Here is a 15,774-nt window from a genome sequence, read left to right as displayed (position 1 = left end):
AGACTAGGTTCTCAGGCACCTGCCCAGCTCCCTATAGGTTCTCTAGGTGAGGAACAGTGGCTGCTCTTTCCCATAGCTGTGAGCCGCAGGCCTTAGCTTTAAGCTGAATGAGCAGATAATGGGTATAGACGGAATCCCTGCTGTCAGGTGTATAATGAACTTTGGGAGTCGAGCCATGGGTTCCAGAAAGTCAAAGACCAGACACAAACATGGCTTTGTGCCCAGTGATGGCTGCCCTTCGCAGTCCTGCGCTTTCCTCGAGGTCAGTGCAGGGGCAAAGGCAAGGGACAGGATGCCACTCGCTGATGAGACACTTCCTGCAGCTTCGTCAGGAGACCAGGCAGTGTCTCCCAGGGGAGTGGGGCTCCCACCATCCTGCCCCGCTTTACCTGTCGTTGTGTATCAGCAGTGCCAGCCTCCCGTAGTCCCACGCAGCTTTCCGGAGGAAGGAATAAAGCAGGACAACGAACTGCAGACCCGGAAAAGCAAGCGGAGCAGGAGACTTCGCTCACATACGCCTTCTTCTGCACCCCGCCTTCATTCCCATGGCAGGGGGAGAAACACCCTATCCCTTAAATCTACAGAGCTCCCCCCCATATCAGATGATAAGTTGTCTTGGGAGGAGCTGTCCCTTTGAACTGGGCATCTCCTGACACAGAGTAGATAGATGGTCAGCTTGTTGAATGGAGGAGCTGAGGGTGTGTCTGGCGTAATTAAAACGAGAATACCCCCCCCCCCGTGAGAGAACCAGCCAGGGGACAGAGAAGGAAGGCCCAAAGGCAATAGACTTTTCTCCGATGGTGTAGAGGGAGCCTCAGAAATTCTGCCTGCCTTCCAACCCCAAAGCCCTCCCACCTGGGCCACCTAGGCTGCACCATTACTGTGGCTGGTGTGCTTTGAACTGGGAATCCCCACTGTATCCCTTGTCAGAGCTGCACAGCGTGGATCCTGGCTTAGACCTCCCCGTGTCTCTCCCGTGGCACCCAAGACTTACCACCCATAAGATGATGTTGAGTACGAGCACGGTGGGGATCCCCCCAAAGGGCTGCCCCTGGAGGACAGTGCTCCGCGACTGGAAGCACTCATTCACCGTCATGTTATGAAACTTCTGGTCCATGCTGTCTGGAAAGGCAGACATCCTGGGCACACGGAGGCTCCCAGCCAGGCAGAAGGTCTCAGTCAGACACTGGGACTACTCCCCACTCTGCAAAACACACAAAGCTGCTGGGGAGTATGGGGACATGCACCAAGGACGCCAGCCAATCAGACTGGGGGACATGCAGAAACTCAGGGGCCAATGCTAGGTTTAGAACTATCAAGGGAGAAGAGCTGGCCCATTCAGTGGCACCAGCCTTCTACCATGAGGTTACAACAGTCTAAACTTCATGGCTGTGCAAACAGAGTAGTTCCAACTCCCCGACTGATTCCTTATTTTGTAGTGCTTGACCTAGGAAAAAGAGGACCCTGGGGATGCAGAATGCCTAGTGCAGAGGATGACTCAATAACTCCCTGTCTAATGTAATTTATTATGTGTGTGTATATTGGTTGGTGTGTATGTGTGCACGTTTGAGTGCATGCGTGCACGTGAACACACAAGCACATGCCAGTGGACAACCATTAAGTGTCATTCTCAGGAATGCTTTGTATCTTTTGAGACAGGGTCTCTCACTGGCTTAGAGCCCATCAAATTAGGCTAAACAGGCTATCCGGCACATCCCACGGGTTTCCCGTTTCTGCCTCTCCAGCGTGGGGATTGCAGCCACAGGTCACCACACCTGACACCCTTATGTGGGTCCTGAAGGTTAAACTTGTGTCCTCACACTTTCTAGGCAAACACTTTGCTGACTGAGCCATCTCCCTAGCTGGTAAGCTCCCTGTCCTACCTTGTCTTGGAACCAAGAAGACCAGCACCTGCTGGGGTCCACGCCACACTCATTCAGTGAAGCTGGGCATCCTGGTAAGCCCTAGATACAAAGCCAGTTACAGGCAGACCTTACCCTACCCAGAGTCTTTTGGCTCTCGTTCAAGAGAAGGCTTAATTAATTAATTAGTTAACTCAAATACTTTGTGATCAACTGCCATGTGCCACACTCGCGCTGGCTGTACCTCGGTGACTGTGGAGAATAAGAGCACTCCTTCCTTGTAGCCTAGTGGGGAGACACAGACAAGGGAGGATCAGTAACCACTGCAGGCACAAGCCACCTTTCGCGTGTGTTGGAAGGCGCTCTCCTAAACAGAGGCAAAGGTCTCCCAGTGTGTTGAGGGACAGACTCTGTGGCCGGGCAAGGGATGAAGAGGAGAGGTCCTAGAGGCAGGAGGTCACCTAAGTTTTAAAGAATCCTTTTAATTGAGGATACAGAGATAAAATAGGGACAAATAAGCAAAGAGAGGACCCTTGGGATCCAGACGGAGGGAATCTGGGCAGGGCTGGCTTCGGGAGGGTGGTGAGGGGCAGCTGGACACTTTGAACACCGAGCCAGTACGAGTTCCTAGCCGACTGGATGGTGAAGATGAAAGGTGGCGAGAAGCCAGGATGATCCTGAGGGGTTCTAGCTCAAGAAACTGGAAAAAAATAAAATGGAGTGTCGGTCATTGGCTGGAAAGATGGGGAAGAGGGCTGGCAGCAATAGTTTGGCTGGATGAGTTAAGACAGTGGGTGCAGATCCAGAAGACAACCTGGAGGCATCAGCATGAGACAAAGGCTGTCAGCATGAGCAGCTCTCAGAGGCAAAGGACCAGATCACTGAAGGAGAGAAGAGACAAGAGAGGGGTCAGGGCAGAAGCCAGTGACTGGGCAACAGTAGGTAACTGTCCCGAGGAAAGGTACCACAACCCAAGACAGGGCTTCAGTGGGACCAAGGAAGAGTGCAAAGGATTGCTGTCCATCACAGGCCACTGCTGGGGAGAAACAGCTGCTCCGAGGGGCTGCTCCAGGAACTCCAGGAGGTGAGGAGGCTGAGGGACTGGGGCGCCGTTGCACTCTGCAGGTTCTGTGACACCGGAGCTCAGCTCTGACAATTACTCCACGCCCAGTGATCTTCAGTAAGGCACCAGAGGTCTCCATGCCTTGGTTTCCCTGTCTGTCACATGAGGATGGTGACAGCAACTGCCATGCTCCGCGGCGCTGTTGGGAGTCTAGAGAGATGAGATTCGTGGTCCCTACAGAGCAATGACCGGAACGTGGGAAGCGGTTTGTAAAGTCTGTAACAGGAGCTGTGGATGTGAAGTCCCTGGAGGTCCAGGGCTGTCATCTCAGGAGCCGGGAAGGATGGTAGGTGGGGATGAAGGAGAAAAGAGAGCAGAAGATGAGGTGGTCTGGGAACTGAGTTGACTAGCAAAAGTAGCTGCAGACCATAAATCAATGCTACTCTGAACTTTGGGGGGGGGAGCTTCCTTTTGCAGTGGGCAGCAGGCAGCGCTGCCAGAGTGCTAAGACAAAGTGGCTGCTGACCACTGAGCCCTAAATGGGACATTTATATCAACTAACCCACCCCTCAAGGTTCAGGAAGCATTGTAGAAGATGGGATGGAAAAAATAAGAGCCAGAGGATGGGAAGGGGACTGTAAAGTGTGGTCCTCTGGATGCAAGATGGCCAGTGTACCCATCAACACACAATATTACTCCATAATAGCTGCACAAAATCAAGACAATCAACATTCTGGCACGTAGGGCTGGCCTCTAGCTAAGGCTCCTGGAAGAGGGGAATCATTTTTTTCTCAGGGGAGTACCTTTTCTCATAGGCTGCCCATGCTCTGGTGAGCAGCCCCATGCCCATGCATATGCAGGAAGCAGGGATAGGGCTCAGGTTTTTGTTTTTTTTGTTTTTAAAAAGATTTATTTATTATTATATCTAAGTACACTGTAGCTGTCTTCAGACACCCCAGAAGAGGGCATCAGATCTCATTACAGATGGTTGTGAGCCACCATGTGGTTGCTGGGATTTGAACTCGTGGCCTTTGGAAGAGCAGTCAGTGCTCTTAGCTACTGAGCTATTTCTCTAGCCCCAGGTCTCAGCTTTTAAAAGAGGCTATGAAGGCAAAGAAGGGAGGCTTTAAAGGGTCCCAGAGTGAGCTGAAGGGGATTTGGGATGAACAGGATCAAGACACAGTGTATACATATGAAAATTTGTCAAAGAATAAGTAAAAATATTCTTTTAAACAGCAAGGGTTGATGACACAATGAGGTGCACCTTGAGAAAAGAAGGAAAACATAAAAATTTCACATTCCTACCCTCCGAGTTAGTGCCTAGCAAAAGCCCAGTGCCCTTCGTATCTTCTGCTTCCTTCTCATTCTAATGAGGTGTCTTGGGTTTTAATGTCTACTCAAGCTCAGCCGCTAATCTATCGTAGTTGACACTGAACACGAAGCATGTCCATCATAAGGCTGAACAGCAGCCTGACAGCATAGCATCCCCAGGGTAAGAGGAGCAGCCATGTGAACCATCCCTAGCTCCAGGTCTGCTCCGGCAGGAAGCTGTAGTTCTGACAATGGCCACTTGGGGGAGCCCACGTCAAAGCAGAAGGTACTGGAAGTTGACACCCATCCACCCCCCACCCGACTACACACATACACACACACACACACACACACACACACACACACACACACACACGCACGCACACACACGCACGCACACACACACGCACACACACACGCACACACACACACACACACACACACAAGTCCTAGGCGACATTTCCCACCTGAGGCAGCTCTCCAGGGAAGGTCCACGTCAGATCTGAGGCATCCACTCAGCAACAGCTTTGCTGTGAAAGAACAGATGTGGTGGAGAGATCACCTGAGGTCTTTTGCTCAAACCCCTATATTCGGGATGTCTTGTACCATTCATTCTATTGCCTGTCTTTCCATCTCTTGGTGTCTTTTACTTATTCGTTTTAAAATATTTTTATAAATTACAGGGGACATATTTGTGCACAGGAGTTCAAGTGCCCGTAGGCCAGGAGCAAGCGTCAGATCCCTTAAAGCGGGCGTTACTGGCAGTGTGACATCTCTTGAGATCCTTGCTGGTTTCTTTTAAATGGAGAACATTTTTTATTTTTGACAAGATGACCTCCAAGCCGAGAGGTGTAGGTGCAGGAGTTAGCAGCGAGGAGGGGTGGGCAGAGGGGACCACATTGACAAAGACCCGTGGGGGACACTGAATATAGCATTTTCAAGAAGTTAAAATAAACTCTGGCTAGAGAATGGGATGGGTCACTGGTTTGCCCATCAACCCATCCAACAAGATAGCTCTGGGGCTAGAGAGATGATTTCGAGGTTAAGAGCACTTGCTGTTCTCCCAGAGGACCTGCACAGAAGCCCACAAGCATCTGTAATTCCAGTTCAGGGGGTTGGACAGCCTCTTCTGGCATCCATCAGCACCAGGCACACACGTGGTACACGGATATATATGCAGGCAAAACACTCATACACAGAATATTAAAAACACATACAAGATGAATCTATCTTGTCAAACAGCTACTCTTGCCTGGCCCCAGGCAGACCCTGGAGGTTCAAACATGGCATCCTCCTCAGGGAATTTGTAGCCTTTAGGATTTGGAGAGAGGATTGTTGTTGGCCTAGCGATGGGAAGACCCTCAGCTTTGAGGGTTCAACATAAGCCTAGGGGGTAGTGGGGGTTCCACCCAGCAATCTGGTCAGTTCAGGGTTTCAGCTCCATCTGGCTCTGGCCTGCAGGGCAGGTGTAGGAGGGGAGGAGAGAATAATTTACCTCTCCCACCTTGCCACCTGAGCTCTCAGGCAGCAGGCAGAGGCAGCGAGGAGGCTGTTGTCACGGAAACCTAAAGTCGCACCCAGCCTTTCTCCATATACTGCTCCACCCTAGACCTGCATTCTTACTTCATTTCATTTATAACCCAAAGGCAAAACCCCACCCAGATGTGGCTCTAAGCTAGCTCTGGAGTGCATGGGAGAGGTGCAGAAAACTGAAGGGTTAGCTTTTTGGATATCCATGCATGGGCCCTGTTAAGAATGAAAGCTTGAGGGCCTGGAGAGATGGCTCAGCAGTTAAGAGCACTGGCTGCTTTTCCAAAGGACCTGAGTTCAATTTCCAGCAACCACATGGTGGCTCACAACCATCTGTAATGGGATCCAACACCCTCTTCTGGAATGCATGAAGACAGCATAGATGCGCGCGCGCGTGCGTGCGTGCGTGCGTGCGTGCGTGTGTGTGTGTGTGTGTGTGTGTGTGTGTGTGTGTTTGTATGTAATCATATATATAGTCATATACATAAGATAAATATACATATACATAAATAAATCTTTAAAAGAGTTTTAAAGGCTGTACTATGTATGTATATAGCCAAGACTTAAAAACAAAAACAAAAAAACAAATGAAACTTGAGCCAGGCGGTGGTGACTCATACCTTTAATCCCCGCACTTGGGAGGCAGAGGCAGGTGAATCTCTGTGAGTTTGAGGCCTGCCTGGTCAACAGAGTGAGTTCCAAGACAGCCAAGGCTACATAGAGAATCTTAAAAGGTGAAAGAAAAGAAAGAGAGAAAGAAAGAGAGAAAGAGAGAGAGAAAGAAAGAAAGAAAGAAAGAAAGAAAGAAAGAAAGAGAGAGAGAGAGAGAGGAAAGAGAGAGAGAGAGAGACAGGAAGGAAGGAGGGAAGGAAGGAAGGAAGGAAAGAAGGAAGGAAGAGAGAGAGAAAGAAAGAAAGAAAGAGAGGAAGGAGGGAAGGAGGGAGGAGGGAAGGAGGGAAGGAAGGAAAGAAAGAAAGAAAGAAAGAAAGAAAGAAAGGAAGGAAGGAAGGAAGGAAGGAAGGAAGAAAGAAAGAAAGAAAGAAAGAAAGAAAGAAAGAAAGAAAGAGAGAGAGAGAGACAGGAAGGAAGGAGGGAAGGAAGGAAGGAAAGAAGGAAAGAAGGAAAGAAGAGAGAGAGAGAGAGAAAGAGAGAGAGGAAGGAGGGAAGGAGGGAGGGAGGAGGGAAGGAAGGAAGGAAGGAAGGAAGGAAGGAAGGAAAGAAAGAAAGAAAGAAAGAAAGAAAGAAAGAAAGAAAGAAAGAAAGAAAGAAAGAAAGAAAGAGGGAGGGAGGGCTGGAGAGACGGCTCAGCAGTTAAGAGCACTGACTGCTCTTCCAGAGGTCCTGAGTTCAATTCCCAGCAACCACTTGTTAGCTCACAACCATCTGTAATGGGATCCAATGCACTCTTCTAGTGTGTGTCTGAAGACAGCTGGAGTGTAGTCATACAAATAAAAAATAAATCTTTAAAAAGAAAGAAAGAAAGAAAGAAGAGGAAGAAGTAGTAGTAGAGGAAACTGTCAGAAGATGCTAGAGGAACATTCGGCTGGGACATATGGAGCATATGGAACATACGGCTGGGACATATGGAGCATATGGACTTAGAGTAGCGGGTATCGAGGACCATGACTCTTTGGACACTAATTTCACAACACAGAACAAAGAACTGTTCAAGGGAATAGAGAGAACTTGGCTATCTGAAGCCAGAATATCTAATTTAAACTGGGTCTGTCATAGTGACCACCAATGGCACCCTTAACTCTCTGAGCCTCAGGCTCAGCACCTGGAAGGTGGTCGTAACGCCAGCAGAGCTTCACAGGGTTATCGTGACAATGAAGACCTATGGTTCATACATTTCCTTGTGCGACACTGAGAGCCACATCAGCCCTCAGGATTACCCAGTGTCATCGTCAAACCATTCCCTATCTGAGATGGTACTGAGGAATCTCTACTGGGCCGTTCTTGCCACCCATTCAACTTGGGGACAGGAATGAGGAGGTGTTCAGGGAAGAGAGGGTCCATTATCCCTTAAACTGCAGTCATTGGCAGCCATTGTCTCTATCCTTTCCATGAACAAAAAAACCAAATTACACCTTTGATTTGGGTCAAGGAGGGACAGGAGGGGCGGTGAGAAAGCTGGTCTGTGAGGAGGGCCTCCTCCGTGGTCGCACACCTCGTCTGGTGGGAGAGGGACTAGCTCTCTCCTGCCCATGCTCCCCTCTCTTGCCTTCCACTGTCAAAAGCAGAACATGCTGTTTTCATGAGTCTCCTAACTCTGAGCCATCCTCAGCAACTCAGCAACAGTGTCCAAAGGAGCTAGTTTCACCTTCAACCCCGCCTTCCATCCCTCTCTCCCTCCCAGGCGTCCAGGCCCACTGCTGCCTCTCGAGCCAGGCCAGCTCTCTGCTCTCCACTTCCAGATGATCTGGACATCGGAAGGCCAAGCCTCAGGAGTGATTTGAGAATTAAGGTGGTCTGGGGTGGGGGGGGGAGAAGGGAAGGCTGGGGGAAGGCTCAGGGGTTAAGAGCACTCACTGCCCTTCCAGAGGACTAGAGTTCAGATCCAAACCTCCACGTTGAGTATCTCACAACTGTTTGTAACTCTACAGGATCCATCTCTCTCTTCCGGCCTCCACAGGACCTCAGACTCATGTTCACATTCCCATACACAGGTACACACAAGTACATATAATTAGGAATAAAATCTATTTAAAAAAAAAAGATGGCCTAAGGAGTTCTGTGGAGGGGTCAACTTATTGCTTGCTAACATTTCCCCAGCATTAGCTCTGGGTCAACCAATTCCATTTAAGGAACACTTCACTTCACCCTCATTGAGACCTTAGGGCACCAGGACCAGCCATCCAGGAACAGAAACAGCAAAACCCAGTGAGCTTAAACAAGTCAACCAAGGTCATGGGCCTACTAAGAGGCAGAGCTGACCCTCAAGCCTGACTGTTTCATTACTGCCCACTGGGATGGCTGTATCGACAAAGATGGCAAAAAGGGGATGAGCTTGCCCGATCCCCGTCTAAGGATGCAAAGCCTTCCCTGACTTTCAGGATGCTGCAGTATAAGCATGGTGAACATGACCAAGGGTCTAAGCTGGGCCCTGTAGCCATCCAGCTGAGTCTCCCAGCACTGCCCAGGGCTCAGTCACTATCGCCCTTCCCACACCCAGTGAATCAGCAGGATCCAGCCTATAAGGCCATCCCTTAGGTTTTGATGAGAATCGCCATAGTAACAAATCAGGAGACACACACACACACACACACACACACACACACACACCAGCACTACCACCACCAGGTGCACAAATTTGTACCTCCTGCCTTCCCCCCATCCACGGTGTGTTCGGTGTACAATGTGGTGGGGCTGAATCTCCTGAAGGCTCGCTCAGACACTTACTCAAACCTGCTGGCAGGAAGATTTGAGGTGAGAACCTGGGCCCTCTGACACCCCATTCAGGGTCTTCGGTGGCCTTTCAGTCTTGTGGAGCTGGCTAAGGGCTCTGAATCAGCTGGGGACGTGTTGAAGAACACAGAGACCCCTGACCTTACCAATGAGCCAGTTTTTGTGTGCAGCACATATGTAGGGACACCCCCAAAGATTCCCTTAGGCTGGGTTGTGTTCCTTGGTGAAGAGGGAAGGGACCCTTTGCAATAGATTCAATGCCAGGCCTTGCCTCCTGGGGAGAGTGGGGTACGGAGAAAGGCAAGCATCACAAAGAAGCTTCCTAGGTTGCCAGGGAACACATGGGGAGCCCAGGGGCTCCAGGAACAGCCCTCCTGACAGACTTGCTTTGTCTGTTGTCTGTTGGGTCTTCTGAGCACCCACAGTCTTCCATCCCAGTCATTTGGGAAGCATGGGGTGTCTAGTATTAAATCCTTGTTTGGATTTAATATGCATACGTATTTTTTTCTGAAAATTCTTAAGAGTGTTTTTATGTCCTGCATCAAGGCCAGCTAGATTCTGTTCTGTCATCTTGAAAGGAGGAATTTTGAACTGAAGAGCCCAAGGGACTAGCTAGGTCAGGGAGCTACTGGCAAGGGATGGGAAATGAGCCCTCGGGGAAGGACCTGTCAGCCCCTCTGAATCATGCTGCTATGAACCACACTCAGAGTCAAAACAGCCTTGAAAAAAAACCGCAGGCTCAAGAAGTTAGTGGGGAAAGGGAAAGCTATGCTGGAATCCAATTCCAGGTTTGAGTGGGTGTGGCTTCAGATGGAGAGGGAAGGAGAGGGCAGGGACTTGACAGCCCAGGTGTGAGCTTTCTTCTAACTACCATTCACTCTTCGCAAGTAGTCTACCACAGCCTAAGCAGCAAGAGTCAGTGCTCCATTCTACAGGTAGATAAACTGAGGCTAAGTACTAGCCTACAGTTACAAAGCTGGAGGGAAAACAAGGCAGAGAAAGGGATGCAGTGGCCACTCAAGTCAAGGCTGGAAGTTATGGGAACTGACTTTCCATCCACCTCACTCTGGGGCCCTACAGGGGTGCCTCTCCCTGATGGAAAGGTTCTCTCTCTTGTCCTCAGACTCTTGTCAGTCCAACCTAGAGGGCCAAAGACTTTCCATCACAGTGAGCCATTGTGATCATGTCCAAGTTGGGGTTATCACAGACACCAGATCTCCAGAGGCTGGACAGCAGCTTGGGTGACGCTTGCTTGGGTCTGCTTGTGTTCATATAATGTCGACTTGTGTGTGTGTGTGTGTGTGTGTGTGTGTGTGTGTGTGTGTGTGTGTGTGAGAGAGAGAGAGTGTGTGTGTGTAGAGGGTGAGGAGGGAGAGAGAGAGAGAGAAAGAGAAGCAGAATGTTGGTCATGGTGGCGCATGCCTTTAATCTCAGCACTTGGGAGACAGAAGCAGGTGGATCTTTGAGTTCAAGGCCAGCCTGGTCTACAGAGCATGTTCTAGGACAGGCAGAACTACACAAAGAACCCCTGTCTCAAAAAGACTAAATAAATAAATAAATAAATAAATAAATAAATAACCAACCAAAACCCAAAACAAAACAAAAGAATAGCAGGGTGTACTGATGTTCTGAAACAGAGGGTCCCGATTTTTGTTTTTTTTAATTTAAGGAAAAGGGAACAACAACAGCAAACCCTTAACATTACAGCACGCTCTCTCAGTGGTCTCTAGATCTTTTCTGATTAAAAAAAAAAAAAGCAAAGAACAAAAACAAAAAACCAAGCTAAATGAGCATGCCCTGTGGTATACAGTATTTTGAAGAGAAGCCTTGGTTTTTCTAGGCACAAGCATTGTTGGCTTCCCTTCATCAAACCCCTTGCTGACCCTCAGGCCCTCTAACTCTGACAGATCTAACTGTAACTTGTCAATGGGGAAGGGGTCTCTGTGCAGGCCCCTGGTGGCTTTATGAAGCTGTCCACTCAGGAAGGTCAAGTCTGGTCAAGCCACCATCTCTTCTTTCCACCAGGATTCCCTCTTAACTGGTGGACCCTCTGCTCTCAAAGGCCTCCTGTTCTCTGGCCCTTGGTCGGGCTCTCCAGCCCCATTAAGAATGCCCAGTGGGAAGTCATACCAACTCTGCACTCCCAGGCTGCCCTCCTCCTGGAGGTTCCATGTCTCCTCTATTCCTACAGCACTCTATCCTGAGTTCTCCCCCATGTAGTGCTAAGAAGATGTCATGTTCTTTCTCTCACCAAGCTCATTCCTGGAGACGCTTGAGACAGATCTTGCTAAAAGGAGCTAGCTGTCTGCTGTGTGTGCATAGCTCACAGACAAGGGCCACTGAGTCCAATCTGGAGTGTTTTTCCTGAAGAAGGCAGCGAGGGAATCCTGTCGAAGGGGTTCAGTTGCTTTTGTTCCTCTGGCTGCTAAAGATGGCTCTGCCTGATTTACTGGCTTCACTTGTTTTCATCCATTGTCTCTCAGTTCCTCTCTCCCAGCCCCAGGGCCTTGGCATATCCTAATATCTCTGCCCAAATGTTCCCCATACCAGCACTAACTCATTTTGCCACTAACCTCAGTTCAATACGACACCCTATGTTCATGCCCATGCCTATGTCCCCTACCTCACGGCACCTTGGGAGGCAGACACAGTGCAGCATGTCATTGTAGGTCCCTAGAGCTGGCTTCTTTAGGTCTGGCCCTAGCTTCTGCTATGTATTAGCCTCATGACCTTGAGTAGGGGTCTTAAGTGTACCTCAGTTTCCTTATTTATAAAATGGATGTATTAATGTTCACCTCCCCTGCCACCTGTGAGGACTAAGGGAACCACGTGAACGACTCACACATTGTCCAGTCCATTCAGGAATGTGTAGATTTACCGTGTGGGGAGCTAGTATGGCCACTTAGAAGCTGACCTTGCACATGACTGGCTACTCCAAGGAACAGCCAATCCCTAACGACACAGTCTGAGCCATTATTACCTCCTCTGCTGCCTGAGTAAGGCTGGGTGCTTTGCTAATATTTGTTGGAGATGAGGTAGTCACGAAACAGGGCAGAGGGACTTATTTGGCCTTGTGATGTCAAACCCAGAACATATGGCCTGGAAGGGGCCTTAAAAAACAAAACAAAAAACAAAACAAAACAAAACAAAACAAAACAAAACAAAAAGCCTCTGTCATCTAAGATCCTTCTCTCACATCTGCTGGACTGTGTGCCATAGGTTTCCTATCTCAGGCTAGGTAGCGTCCACCTATCCCTGTCCCCTGCGGGTTTCTTGGAGGCTTCTGTCTTGATTTAAAGAAAGAGAAATCCAGCACACCTCCCGTCTGAGGGCGGTAGAACAAATGCAGTCACAACTGGGCGAAGCTGAGCCTCCAGCACGACCCTGAGTTATCCCTGTAATTCCCATCTCCATGGCAACAAGTCTGGACTATACTTTCAGCCAGCAAGACTGGGCAGCTGCTCAATTCCTCATCCACAGGGAGGGGTAAAGACTCCAGGGTGTGGTTCTCTTCTCAGCCTCTACCTCATTAATTCTCCAGCATGAGTCCAGAGTGGGCAGTGGGGAGGGAGGGTGAAAATGGGAGGGGATTACAAACATGCAGTGAGATAGGGCCCTACCCTCGACTCAACCCTTGCTGCAGAAGGATAAAGGTTGCCAGCACAGAGGTAACCTGCAGCAATCAGCTAAGCAGTCAGGTAGATGCTGTTGGTGATACCCCAACTCCACCTCCTTCTGCAGCCAAGATGAGCTCTGATCATTCAAGGCTCTACAGTCAGAGGCTGAACCCTCATCTCACTGAGACTCAACCAGTTGTTTACAACTCACTCATATCCATAGAGATCTTGCCTTATCAATCATCTGGTCTGTGCCACACTGAGCTAGGAATTGAGGTGCAAGGACCAGCCACATATGGTAGGACCATTAGTAAGCATACTAGTCGGGTGAAGGGAGCCCGAACCCCATAAGTAGGCTTTCAGGTTTGAAGGTAGCAGCTGTACAGTCTAGAGGGCAAAGCACAGTACAGATAGCACACAGAGAATGCTGTGTCCTGTATGTGCCTACCTGGGCGGGGCCCAGTTTTCCCTTGAAGCATGCATAAGAAACTGCTGGCAGAATTTGCCTTGAGGGAAGAGAGGTAGGTGGCCACAGGCGCAGCACAAGGGACTCCTGGTCAGTTTTGTCCTTGTCACTGTTTGAATATAGTATGAGGTTTTAATGAATCATTATTCAGTTGTCATTGAATCACTACAGGTTCTGGAATGGCAGGTTTGGGAGTCAGTGTCTCTAACAAGTCCCTGAATGGTGTCAATACCACTGGACCATGCTTTAAAATTTGACCTGTGGAGGCAAAGTCCATAGAAAGAGGTTTGGGAGGTCCCCCTGCAGCCCTGAAGCTGAGCCTAGACAGTGGAGTAGATAGCCTGGCACAGCTGGTTCTCAGGCATGGCACATCTCTCAACCGCACAGCTGCCAATCACAGAATCGCCTGCTATTCAGGCCAGACCTGGCTCCTGAACTTAAGGAAACTATAGTTCAGGCTCTCAGGTCCCAAGGGTGTGAGTGAAATAAAGGAGATCCAAGGTGTGGGGATCACAAAGGGTAACATCTGATTCTCCCAGAAAGGATACACAGTCTAGGTTGGCCAAAGGTGGCCCTGAAATCTAGACAGTTTATCTCCTACGAGCTGACAGCTTGCTAGCTGCCAGGCACTCTGCTCAGATTCTACAAGCACAGGCATTTTAAACCACCCCCAACAATTCAAGACAGGATCCCTGCCACCACATGAGCTCTGAGTCAATAGGACAGCCACATGTCCTTAAGGGCAGAAAGGCCTCCAACGTCGGTATGACATTCCAAGAGCAGACCACTGAATGCCTAAAAGCCGAGAGGGAGGCAGGGGAGGAAGGCAGTTGTGGGTCCAGATTGTGTTCAGGCTCCCTGGGGAGCTTAGGTCCCTTAGATGGAAATGTGCCACCCTCAGATGAGAGGAAGGCCAGGGTGAAGCCCATTCCTGGGCTCGGGCTCCATCTGTCTAAATAGGCCGGAAGCCATGCTGACTGCCTGGGAGGGGGGGTGCTCTGAGAGCAGCTGCCTGCTCAAAGCAAGCTGCTTCAGTGATGGGGGGTGGAAGCCAGATGGTTGACGATGCTGGTCTAGTTTGCACAGCCACCTCACAGGGCCCGAGGAGCAGCAGAGTCAGGAACTCATGAGGGTCCTGAGACTCTGGTCTACAGACCTAGTGATAAAGCCCAGTCCTGGAGGGAAGCAGAGCCAAGTGGTTAAGGGACTACAGGAATTGTGGTTACACCCCACATCGCAGTCCTCCTGTTCCTGTATGACTCTGCAGGGAGGGGAGGGGTCACTGACATCAGCCAGAGCTAGACGCGCCCACCCAGCTTTGCCCTTCCTCAGTGTGAGGTTCAGAAAAAGTACTGGGACCCAAAGATGGAGCCAGAGAAAATACACTCTGCCTAAAGCTAGAGGCATTCTAGTTAGACTCAAAGAAATACTAGCCTGGATTGTTGAAGGAAGTAGTAGCTATTTCTGGAGAAGAGAGACCCATCCTTCTGCCTGTGACGATCTGAGAAGAGAGTGATTCCCTTCCCCCCCCCCCTTTTTTTTTGTCTGTTCACATTTCTCTTCTGCCTTTTGGTGTCCAAGTAGATCAAAGGCTCACCCTGTTTGTCCTACTGTGAAGGGGGCTTGTAGGCATGGACACAGTTCAGCCCAGTGTTTACTGAGCCAACACCTGCTGGAGGTGGAAGAGGCCAGGCCAAGGTCCCAGCATGTACCCAGGTGGCAGATCAGACAGTAATTCCAGGCCAAAGGCAGGACAAAGCAAGGTATAGGCTGAAGCTATGGCCTTGGGGATCATAGAGATGCCCAGGCCATAGGGACAGGTAGGGAAGACTTCTGAGGGCCTCATTTGTAAGTAGAGAGTCTACCGTGATAGAAACCAGTAGAGGGGGGTGGAGAGGAAGATATTAAAAAATGAGTCTTGGCTGTGGAGGCCCAGAGAAAAGGGTCTGCTGAAATAAAGGCAGACTAGACAGAGCACAGGGTCCTAAGACAGTCTGGTTGACCTTTATAGTGTAGGTAGTGGGGAGCCACAGAAATAGTGGAGAAAAGGCCTGATGTTGTCTGGGACTGGGATTAGAAAAGTTTCTAGACCTTGCTCCTGTCCTAAGGCCTTAATTTTGAGTCCTGAGACCCACCAGGGACTCCCAAGGGAAGCAGTGTGGGTCTCAGCGACCACAGTTTTGTTAAGATCTGCCCTGGTGGCCCTATTTTGTAAATTAAAAAAATTTTAAGATTGATTTATTTATTTTATGTATGCGAGTACACTGTAGCTGTCTTCAGACACACCAAAAGAGAGCATCAGATCCCATCACAGACGGTTGTGAGCCACTGTGTGGTTGCTGGGAATTGAACTCAGGACCTCTGGAAGAGCAGTCAGATGATTCTTAACTGCTAAGCCATCTCTCCAGGCCTAAAATATTTATTATATTTAAAAATTTTTAATTTGGATATTTTAAAAATTACATCAGACAGTAATTCACAGGTGTCTGCCCACATGTGACTGTATGCACATGTGTA

General features: G+C 49.5%; 1 protein-coding gene across 17 annotated transcripts in view; it reads right to left on the bottom strand.

The window, feature by feature from the left end:
- The window catches only part of Tmem63c (transmembrane protein 63c), a 70,485-nt gene that overhangs the window by 34,233 nt on the left and 20,478 nt on the right, over positions 1-15,774 (bottom strand). For 6 of the 17 annotated variants that reach the window (XM_006515725.3, XM_006515724.3, NM_172583.3 and 3 more), the window contains 3 exons: positions 4,704-4,766; positions 995-1,204; positions 390-469 (listed from right to left, as the gene is read on the bottom strand). Coding sequence is in view for 12 of the 17 variants with exons in the window: in NM_172583.3 (NP_766171.1) it covers positions 390-469; positions 995-1,138 (224 nt within the window). In the remaining 5 variants the exon portion in view is untranslated. Of the gene's footprint in view, positions 1-389; positions 470-994; positions 4,767-15,774 lie in introns of all 17 variants that reach the window. The other 11 variants (NR_155207.1, XM_006515720.3, XM_017315036.1 and 8 more) reach the window with 5 other exon arrangements.

The sequence above is a fragment of the Mus musculus genome, chromosome 12 (assembly GCF_000001635.26).
Source record: "Mus musculus strain C57BL/6J chromosome 12, GRCm38.p6 C57BL/6J".
NCBI classification, from domain to species: Eukaryota; Metazoa; Chordata; class Mammalia; order Rodentia; family Muridae; genus Mus; species Mus musculus.
This window is presented reverse-complemented; position numbering and strand designations above follow the sequence as displayed.